The sequence below is a fragment of the Anoplophora glabripennis genome, unplaced genomic scaffold (genome assembly GCF_000390285.2).
Source record: "Anoplophora glabripennis isolate ALB-LARVAE unplaced genomic scaffold, Agla_2.0 scaffold101, whole genome shotgun sequence".
In the NCBI taxonomy this organism is placed as follows: domain Eukaryota; kingdom Metazoa; phylum Arthropoda; class Insecta; order Coleoptera; family Cerambycidae; genus Anoplophora; species Anoplophora glabripennis.
In genome coordinates this window covers 136,528-148,372 of record NW_019416426.1, presented here as the reverse complement: position 1 = coordinate 148,372, position 11,845 = coordinate 136,528, and the positions used below count along the sequence as shown (strand labels likewise).

At 31.2% G+C, this 11,845-nt stretch overlaps 1 protein-coding gene across 2 annotated transcripts; it reads left to right on the top strand.

The window, feature by feature from the left end:
* The first annotated feature begins 292 nt into the window (after positions 1 to 292).
* LOC108904319 (leucine-rich repeat protein SHOC-2) lies at positions 293 to 6,219 on the top strand. Of its 2 annotated transcripts, none has more exons than XM_018706832.1 (3): positions 293 to 554; positions 4,827 to 5,138; positions 5,229 to 6,219. In XM_018706832.1, exons 1-3 carry the CDS (start codon positions 392 to 394, stop codon positions 5,390 to 5,392), a joined length of 639 nt encoding a protein of 212 aa, XP_018562348.1. In that variant the 5' UTR covers positions 293 to 391; the 3' UTR covers positions 5,393 to 6,219. The 2 variants fall into 2 exon arrangements, with proteins under 2 accessions (XP_018562348.1, XP_018562349.1); XM_018706833.1 differs by lacking the exon at positions 293 to 554 and adding an exon at positions 4,035 to 4,117.
* The last annotated feature ends 5,626 nt before the right edge of the window (positions 6,220 to 11,845 follow it).

Here is an 11,845-nt window from a genome sequence, read left to right as displayed (position 1 = left end):
AAAGATTAATTTCTTACGCTATAATAAAAAACAAAATATACCTACCATTGAAAAAACCGCTGTATTATTTACAATTATTAGATATCAGCATGTTTGATAACGCGTGTTCAAGTAAGCCCCACCACTTAGATTGGCTGTGATACCTGTGTAAATAGTAAATAATAAACAATAACAAAAGTACGTCGACACAGGACTATTGCCTCGCCACGCAGCGTCTCTAACGCGCAGCATCTGCTCATCTGAAGTGGGAGGACACGTAAACAAAGCGCCTTCAAACTATAAAAAGCTGGCGCGATGCAAAATAACAAACATTTGACTTAACTCGCTCAAAAGTGATACCAAAGGTGCATGTTATCTAATTCGTTCGTTGGGTCAGTTTGAGTGCTCCAGAATGCGTCCCCCAAGCCAGTACAACCAGGAAATCGCCACGGAGGCCGACAACGAAGAGCCCGACCCCAGGTTGGTGTCGATGATGATCTGCACGAGGTTGGCAGGAAGGGCTGTGATAAGGGTTGTTGGACGGTGCAACGAGGCGAAAGAGAACGAAAATCTCGGTGAGTTAGTGCGCGACTAAGTCCAGTGAATTGTGCGGTGGATTCTCAGTGAAAAAAGGTGAACACTTTTGAGAGGATAATGCAGATTAAAGGAATTACTCACTTGAATGGTGAAATGGACTATCCCGACACTTTTCTTTGGACTAAAAGCGTCCGGAAGATCCCACCACTTCCAATTCTCGATTAAAGAACGATATTCACATTCAACAATAAAAATTAACACATTTTTCAAGTATTAAACCATTAATTTCTTAAAGTACAAGGAAGAGAAAAACATGTCTTAGCGATTCAAAAACTATGCAGTAAAGTTGAAATATATTTGAAACTGAGCCTGATTTGTTGGCCAAATTAACTAAAATCTGTATTGTTCTGCAATCTCTCAAAAGACGTTCATTCTCCAAACCAAAATGTACACATAAAAGTAACAGAATCTATATACTGATTACAATTTACAATTTATTCAAAATGTTCCAAAATAAAACCGATGATTTCAGATGAAAAAGAAATGAAGAAAATATAATATAATAGGTAATTATTCCTTTGTATTTGGTTTAGTAGCATTTCATTTTATGTTTATATTATCAATTATCCAAAGAGATGGTTATAGCTTAATGATAAAATTCTATCGTGTTTGGAAAAATCTAATCTTTTGTACCTTTCATATTCTCAAGTAAATAATTAAAGTTATCTTTTGTTTTCTCACATAGACATAGTCGCAATTATCATTATCAATTTATGTATAAATTCGTGATTGATTATTTTATAGTTTGGGATTAAAATTCTTAACTTTAAATTGACAAACATTCAACACATTATGCTTCCTAGTAAGTTCCACTTGACATATGCAACGGTTTAATTATTATTCAGAATAAATTTGTATTCAATATTTTGCGTCAAAAATTTTGAACCTTGAGGAAATGTTTTAATTTTATTGACGTCGGTGGCCATGATTTTATATCACTGTTTCATAAACCTTTTGCCATTTTCAGGAAATAAACTTTCTTTTTAATCGTAATATAATAAATAATTTACGAAATATCTCTATACGAATATTTAATAATTTGTATATATCTCTAGAGTAGAAACGGTTTTTGAAATACTTATTTTAGGATGCTTTAACAAAATCGTTTGCCATCTTTGTAAAACATTATCAGTTTATTTCTACTTTCATTATTATTTATCACAATCGGTGTTTTCAATCAAAATATATTTTTTTATTCTTTTGTTGTGAATAGACAATTGATATCTAGTAGTGAATATTCTAGATTTTTTTTAATAAGTACCTCACCAGTATATTTTTTAATTTAGCACAAATTATAAATATGATTTGAGAATTTATAGTTGACAAATATATGTACTATAAGATTTTATTTTGTTGGTGTAACTGGTCCAATCCTTAACTACTTGATATATCCATAGGAATAATAAATATCCATTAATTCTCCATATAAATTAATCCAGCTCTATCTTTGGACTTACGTAACATGATTTTTTTAAAATTTAATTGGATATTCTCCCTGCTGGGAACCAGTGCGTAAAAATCCTATACTTGTAAGCGTGAAGTAAATCCTGATTACCGGTCAACCTCAGTCTCGCCATAAAAGGACTATAAAGGACAATCGTATCGACATTCAGAGCAAAATAACAATTCAATACTATTTATGGCCTAAACAGGAAAACATCAGGCCAAGATCGCGTACTTTATTCAATAGATATTTCCGTGCATCCACAAAAGCTATTTTACTCAGAAATTAAAAACAGTTTTCAATTTATACATCATTCTGCTTAATATCAGTAAATACTGAATAATTCGAAAACTGTTAATTTCTAAACATCCAAAAAAATTTGAAACTTATCTGATATTTAAAAGTATGTTAAAAAAGTGTTTCGTGACCCTTATTTTAGGAAATGTTACAGATTATTTTAAAAATAACATATTGAGTAAATAATACGTTTTTTCAACTAGATACTAACAATCATTTATGATAATCACATTGGCTGATGCACCTAATCTTCTTTTGTTTTTCCGCATAGGTATCTAAAAAACGCGCATATGTTTCATACATTTATTGTCCTGATTTCATTAAGATAGATATTTTTCTGTGGCTATAAAGGTATTATTTATACGAGATAAGAAATAACAGGCACTTTCGATTCTGCATCTCAAGTATTTCAGAGGTAATTTTAAATTTAAAAATTGTGGCACCTAAGTCACATTCAAGAAAATAACCACCCACTGGATAAGATGGACATATATTCATAGGCATTTTACGTACTATTGACGTCATTGAAACTATTATGAGATAAGTAATAATGGGTCATATTAAAATTGTTTAACTACCTAGGTACAGTTAGTAATGTTTACAGTTTTTTATTGCATAATTAAATTTGTTAGAAACTATTTTGTTTTCCGCAATCACAATAAAATAACGATACCGCTACTTTATTGTCTGTTACACGGTGGTTCACTTCCTGGTGAAACTGAAAGCTGTTGAAATAAAAGTACTTCGTAGCGATGAAACTTTGTATCGGACGTGAATTGCGAGTTTATGTTCAATTCCCAAACAAAAAAAATGAATGTTTTGATAGTAATAATTTTATAACCTTGCATTAGTCTCCATAAAACTTCGCAGCCTTAGTATATCTCAAGCACTTCAATATTATTTGTATTCTTTAACAAAAATTAAGTTATAGTTATTTCCAGTTTCGTTAAATTCTTTAAAAAAAAAAACTATAAAATGCGTTACCTGTGTCGCATGACACTATATATTCTACAATTTTTATAATATACAACATAAGTTCGAGATATTTTTGCAGATTTGATAAAATAAGAAACATCAGATAAGTACTCGTAGTTTGTGTTTATATACATCAGCTGATGGATCTAAGTATATATATTCTGCGTTTAACCGGAGAATCCTGGTATTTTAGAGGTACCAACCTGCGGAAGTAAGATCGAGAATGTGCCTCTACTGTAATTAAACGGTTATTTTGGGACACTGCTCACCAGAAACTCTCTATGTGTGATGCTGTCAAGACTACTTGGAAATATACTGTATCACCATTGACCGTCGATGTTTCAAGAAATAAATGTTATTGTTATTATTAGTAGGTACCTAGTTTTTGCCTCACATATTTCCAAAGTTAAAACTGGCAAATAAAATTAAAGATAAGACGAAAGTCTTCAAGGAAAAATTTACGCATGTTTCGGACGACAAAAATGAACAGCATGGCGTTTTTGCATAAAATACTATCGTTATTTTGCAAGTAACAAGCATGAATTGGGGGTCCAGACCCCGTCGTACGTCAAATTCATCAACCGGTGAAAAATAGAACAGCCTGGTTACAAGCTAGTTACTTACGATTAAAAATAAACGCGATACAAGGCAAGACGGAAATAGGTAGTTCATAACATGCGCCAGTGATTCTGTTGCTCGCATCGCAACGCAACTCGTTTCACTTTTCACATTGGAATACCTACCTGAGTTAGATTAAAATCATGGCCTCCGCTGTAACACGAGTGATTCATAGGTGCGAGGATGCACAGGAAAATCAAAATCTGGGTATAAATTTGCAAAAACCCTGCTAATTTTGTTTTAAATACACGTTACTAACCACTATGCTTTTCCTGTATTTTTTTTATACTCGTTTCCTTTGCTGACAAGGTTGTTTATTGATTTTTGCCTTCCATAAAGAGTAAGGCATTAGAGCAATGCAAATTTGATAGGTATGGGACGAAACAGCCAAACGAAAAACTATTCAGTTTGTGCAGGAGGTAACTTTCCCATAGCAAAAATACAATATCAGTTTTAAGGTGACTTTTATAGTTAAACTTTCTTGAACCCAGCCAAGTATTAATTCTTATACTACGAGGCAAATTGAAAAAATAAAATGATTACAGTTTAAAACTGAATAGAATGATTGTTAGAAAAAGGAAATATATGTATGTTTGACCTAGGTATCTCAATAAGTACCTACATGCTTATTAACTGATTTCATCTTTAATTATCCCATGCATTTTATAAAATTAAATGAAATTCTGAGAAAGTCGTGGCATATGGCGAGTGGAACAAATAACTGGGCTTAAATGTTAATTATATTTTCTACAGGATTCAGTTAAACAAAGTACTTAGGTATATACATTTAAAAGTAATCAAGTACAAAGATAGTAAAAGTAGAAAGCAGAACTTTTTCTTAGTTTTAAGTATACCTTAAAACTAATAAGAACAATTTAGGTATTTATACACTTAATATTAAGTCCTTTCGTTTCAGATCTCTCGAACTGTCAGTTGATGCAAGTGCCAGATGCGGTGTACCACCTCATGAGGCACACCGAATTAAAAACCTGTGATCTAAGTGACAATGTGATTACCAAGATACCTCCAAAGTTCGCAGCCAAATTCAACCTCATAACAGATCTTAACTTATCACACAATCAAATGGCTAAGTTGCCTGACGAATGTGCGGAGATGGGCAACCTGGAAAGGCTGGATATATCACACAACACATTCATTTCCTTACCAAATTGTATATTTAAGATACCAAAACTTCGATTTTTAAATGCCAGTAATAATCACATAGTTGGTAAGTGTTTTGATTTTGACATTGTTGTACAAATAAATCTGCTTCCATTCACGTTCATACATAATTTTTATTGTATAATTTCCTTTCCAGATGTAGAAATAGAGTGTCTAAATGAAGCTCCATCGTTAGAAACAGCAGATTTTACCAATAATCCTCTAGCACCTAGAATTCACGACCAGTTGTCCAATATAACCAAAATTAGGATATCATTATCTCTGAGAGAGAAAGAGGACTGGGAAGATCTCACTATATAAGTTTAACTCCTCCTAACTGCCATTTTACAAAGAATCGAAATAATTAAAAATAATTTGTTTCCTGTTTTAAGTTGGGACACTATGTGCAATATAAAGTGATATATTTATAAATAGAGAAATTTTTGCTGTAAGTCTGTTAAGAAGCGTTTCTCTAAAAATCATTTTGTATTAAAAAAAAACTAATTGAAATTGATATTTTCAAATGGGGAAGAAACGTTTTATACAACAGACTGTAATTTATTTGTATATAACTGAAGAATAATGTATTAGTAAAATATGACCTATGTATCATGTTATCGTAGCCCACAGGGCAGAATGAATATTTGAAGATTTTGATACAATTTTGTACTTTACCAAAAATATGAAAAAAATACTCGTGCCAAATTTTCCTGTTGGTACCTTTCCTTCAATTTTGTGATACATATGGGCATTTTAACTTATCGACGAGCTATTTTTAATTATTTTCAAGTATGGTAGCTCATCCTATGGGTGCTGATAGAAGACCTATAGATTTTCTAGTGAATTAAATAAAAGTATTTGTATTTTTATAAGCTGGTATAATATACCTAAACGTAAGTAACTTTTCATAAAATTACTAATTTACTGGTACTTATTTTCAAGTACTCAATTGTGTGACAATTTTTTTGTACTGACTTCAATGTATTATAAGTGTTGTTGTATTATTGTTCATAATTGTATTTGAATTTTGTATGCATTTGACATTGAATGGCCACCATCTAGTCATATTGTGATAGGGATGCATAATGTCCTTCTTTGGTGTCTGGATGTTCCACAGAAAAAATGTCAAATAAAAAAAATAATAACAACCTGTTTTATTTTCCTAAATTAACATACCCTCTAAAATACAACAGATCCAATATTTAAAATATCACAAATAATAACTTTTACTTGCGGTTTATTGATAGAATGTGTTAAAACATTTATCTTTGATACAAAATTAATATAAAACTACTAGAAAGCAGGAACAGAAAAAGGAATAAACGTGATTCTTTGTCATTAACTTTTTAAAAAAAAGTTAATTTTTTTTATTTAAAATTTGTCTTAATGTTTGTCAGGTTACTCGGTTACTAAAGTAGGGAAAAATAAGAAATATTCTCTATAAAGGGTACATAGCCTTAAATACTTAATACAGTGCTATTTTTTTAAACCTGACAGGCCAACTTTTTTATTTTAAGGATAGACTAGTACTTCCAAATGCAAAGTTCCAGGAAATAACATGATTAAGAAAAATTTACAAATAATTCTTTCCAGTGTTGCCAGATTTCTGCAGTAGTTACTAAAACGATATTTTTTTAAATGTCGACACCATATTTTTTTAACATAATTTGACAAATGTTTAAATTCTAAATAAAAAATGTTATGTTACATTTATTTATTGGAGTAGCCGTTTTAGAACAATCGGAAAAAACAATGGAAATAATTTGCAGTCATTTTCAGGGTTACTTATATTTTATATCTCAAATAAACCTCAGTTAATGTTTCTGTTTGATACTTAATTTGATAAAAACATGTTTAATTTAACTTTATGTGCAATGTAATTTCTTTTACACCCAACTTTTTATTTTCATACTTCCAAATGCAAAGTTGTAGAAAATAACTTTACTAAGAAAAATTTACAAAAAATGCTTTCCGGTGTTGCCAGATTTCTTAAGTAGCTGCTTAAACAATATTTTTTTAAATGGCAAAACCGTATTATTTTTTACAAACAAATTAAACACTTTTTTATCAAATTAAGTGTCCAACAAAAACATCAACTGAGGGTTAGTTGAGATATAAAATATAAGCAACCCTGAACATGACTGCAGATTATTTTCATTGTTTTTATTGATTGTTCTAAAACGGCTACTCCAATAAAGAAATGTGACATAACATTTTCTATTTGGAATTTGAAGGTTTTTCAAATTATTTTAAAAAATATGAAATTGCCATTTAAAAAAACATCGTTTTAGTAGCTACAGCAGAAATCTGGCAACACCAGAAAGAATTATTTGTAAAATTTAATGAATAATGTCATTTCCTACAACTTTGCATTTGGAAGTACTAGTCACTTCAAATAAAAAAGTTGGCCTATGTCATGTTTTAAAAAAATAGCACTATATTACTGACTGTGCTCAAGAAAGTTCCGTGTATCACACTTGCGATTAGGTGTTGTCGAAAATTGGCCATATCTGCTGATATTGATATTCGAAATAATTTTAAATCTTATGATAGATTTCTTGGTATATTTATTTCGATTTAATTCTAAATTCGTCAGTTGCATGTTGTCAGTTCTGTGCTATATCGTAAACATTAATCCGGTCAAAATAGACCAAATAGTGGTAAGTTTACAATAATTCGCTTAGAGCTAAATATTGGTATAGGTCTTTGGTACACTATTATTTCAAAAATGTCAAAAGTCCCCACCAATCCCATGCGTGCTAAAAATGTATTCAGGGTCAAAGGTCGCAAATATCGATTTTTTGCATTTTTCTCGCAAACGGTAAGTGTTATAAAAATAGATCAGACAAAAGTTGTAGATCATATAATTGTCTACAAAAATTTGCCTCAATACTTTTTTCCTACGAATCACCATTCTTGAAGTATCACCATTTCAAACAGCGAAAATACCAATATGCACACGTACACCCCTTATATACATCATTGGACGTTTAATGTAAGAAACAATTTTCGTCTGTTTAACTAATACATACAAACTTTACGATTCTGAATGAATACACATTCAAAACTTACATCATCAATGGAGGATATCTATTACACCGCGTTGTATGGGACCGAGAAGAAACATTTAACGTTATTTTACATATACATTTTGGTCATAGAGTGACTAGTGTTTGATGGTTATACTGATTATAAGAAAAATATTAAAGCTGCAGAATAACATCATTGAACTACAAAAATATCTTCATCTTCTGATGTCATTTTTGATCAATTTATGATAGTTCCAACAAATCAACAACAATTTCTTGCAAATACTCACAAGTCTCGTTTCATTTCAATATTATGTGAAAAATTTACAACTGCGAACATTGTAGTAAAACAAGCTGATAATGATGCTGATGCCAAAATGTCAAAATCATATCATATTTTTACATGCAATAACTGGCTGCGGTACTACATCAGCAATGTTCAGATGGGGTAAAAGTGGTAAAACATCAATATTTAAATTGTTTGAAAAACGTAATGATTTAATTGATTGGCGCAGAAGTATTTAAAAAGATTGACTCTTCTCCAGATGTCATCATCACAAACGGGATTCACTTTCTACTTGCTGTATATGGAGATCCAAAAAAAATTTGATTGTATAGAGAAGTATAGATAAGTTTTGTAAAAAATATATGGAAAAATAAAAGAGTACAATTATCTTCCTCCAACATTTGCTTCTGCTTATCAACACTTATATTGAGTATACTATCAAGATCAAGTGTGGCTAGGCAATCAACTAAACCCAGAAGACTGGGGTTGGAAATTAATGAAAAACATTTTGGAGCCAACAGTTCATAGATATCCAACAAGAGGAAGAAAATGAAGGTGAAAGCGAAGAAGACATTATTGTTGAAGTAGCATTTGAAGATTATTATGTCAGATTAAAATTTTCCTGAAATCAGCAATAATTCGTTCCAGTTTAATCATAACTAATAGTACCATTTTTACTGAATAGAATATTATCTTATAAAACTGAACCACAAAACATCATAGAGTATGCTTAGCGGGGAAACCACATTAAAAAACACGCAGAGTATACTACCTCATAGGTGGTGCGGAAATGTGTGTATATCATGTAGAATGCGACTTCTTCAACTTTTGAAATGGTGATTCGTAGAAAAAAAAAGTATTGGGACAATTTTATGATCTACAACTTTTGTCAATCTATTTTTATAACACTTACCGTTTGCGAGAAAAATGCAAAAAAAAACGATATTTGCGACCTTTGACCTTGAATACATTTTTTAGCACGCATGAGATCGGTGAGAAATTTTGACATTTTATTTATAGTAGAGTACCAAAGACCTATACCAATATTTAGCTCTATGCGAATTATTGTAAATTGATATGTCTATTTTGACAGGATTACATGGAATTAATGCTAATATGGTTGAAACTGACATTAACTTTCAAAGTTAATGACTGTAATAAAAATAGGAATTTTTTTTGTCTAGTACTTATTTACTTTTGAAGCGGTGTTCATTTAAATTTTCGCAAGCTGTCACTGGTCTTTCCCTACCATTATTAAATTATGAGATTTATTATTTATTATTATTATTATTTATTTATTATTTATTTATTTAAAATTAGATCCATGTGAACTGATTATCATACAAAATAGGATAACTGGTTTCTAATGTTAATGTTCCCATAGTTGTATTGATATTTTTTGCTAATATTAGACTTAAGGACAAAATGCAATTTTAAATTGCTCACTATTGAGGCAATCACCTAATGTGTTATTGAAAACCAAATGCATATTCGCCGTTTTCCTTAGTCACTAACCTTAAAAAATCCATGCAGATAATGACATACTTCATTTATTATATAAATTTTCTATCTACGAAATAAATACAAAGTATCACATGACGTACCAAATCTGCAACGTTCTATCATCAGTAAGTGTAACTGCTTTTGAATAAAGTCACTGACACATCTGCTATGAGTATAGGGATCAATACCCAAAATGGTAATAAAACGTGATACAATTGCAGATTAAGATGCTTGTACTCCAACTTCAAACATAAAGTTATTTGTGTGGCAATTTTTAAGAACACCACTACAATTAAAAGTATGTTTTTGTTCTTGAACAAATTCTTTATAGTGTCGTGCTTGCAACGCAGGGATATGTTGAACAGGGCATCAATGAGTAAGATTAGATCATAAACCCACATCGGCAAGAATATAAGGAACCAGTTCCAGTGGATTCGGGCTTCTAGTCGTAAGCACAGAAGGATGAAGAACATAAGCAAGATGAACCATGTGAATAAAGCTCGGTGCATAACCATTTTGAATCTTTATTGTGGGATTCAACATTGTAACACCTTAATCTGGAACAAAAACAACATTTAGTTTTCTTGAAGTATATATGTAATATGCTACGTACCTCTGAACTGAAATATGTCTTCTACATGTTACAATAAGTTAAATCATAATTATCTTGTAAATTTGATTAAATGGTGTGATTATATTTACGTGACCCTTGTTTACAATAAGGGTTTTTTGGCGAGCCAAACCACATCAAACCCGGTTAGCTCGAGTTTGATTGTGTTAAGAGTTTGAGTTAACATTTGACAGAACTCGCAAAAATTCTTTTGGTTTGGATATCTAATCAATAATGAAATCGTAACCTATAATCTATGATAGTGCTCGTAGCTCAAGTTGTTTAATTATTTCTTATATACTATAGTTGTTATTCCTAATCTGAAATGCAGATCCATGAAAGAACGTTAATGTATGGTTATTAAATCAAAATGGGTTTACCTTGTTCACAAATATTATCTATTCAAACGCAAATGTATCGTCTAAAAGGAAGTTAATAAAGATCTATACAGTACAATATATAAAATGCATATTTACCATCTAATAAACGATTAAAGTTATTTGGATCCTCGATTACTATTTTTTTATTATCAATTTCAAATATTACTTTGTATTTTTTGCAGTGAATCCATTACCAAATTTTTTTATTTACAACTTAACCTATCCAAACCTCTAAAAAAACGAAGTAGTGACTACTAGGTACGAAACAGAAAATACATAAACAAAGATAGAAATATTAACTTAAGATCCAAACCAACCCACAAGTCCGGTTTGATGGTTAGGCAAACTCTGCCAAACCGGGTTAACAACATTTCTCGCCAAAACGGCAAACCGCAACAAACTATAGTTAACCGGGTTAGCGGTTTTCTCGCCAAAAAACCTTTAATGTTTCCATACAGAAAATTGTTTTTTTTTTATTTTCGACACTGACAGCTGTCAATTCTATCATCTCTGATCTGTCGAAATTTATTTGATTCAGGTTCAGGAGCAGGAGGGCGTTCAGATCACATACCTTTAGGTATGATGTGGTCATAGAAAAAATAATATGTTAATATTCCATTTTCTATGGATGTGGTTCAGATGAAGTGAAGACCAATAATGAGAACTCAGTGTTAAAAAAGTGAGTCGTTTCTTGGGTCCCGTAAAGGCGGTGCTGATGTAAGTAAGTAGAGTACGAAAAAGACCCGCGAGAAATTTAAAGTGACATAATGTTTATATAAATGTAATTTTTATTTTTTATTAAATAAGTCCTTCCGCTTATATGTATCTACAACGTCTGTAAGCGTAAGCGCGCGCCATTATTCTATGGCTAGAAATTGGCCTCAATGATTTGGGATCGAGGGGGATTATCCCTCTTTATCCTGCCTCATCTCGTGTAGGCCTGGACAGCCTTCGTAGGTGGGCCCC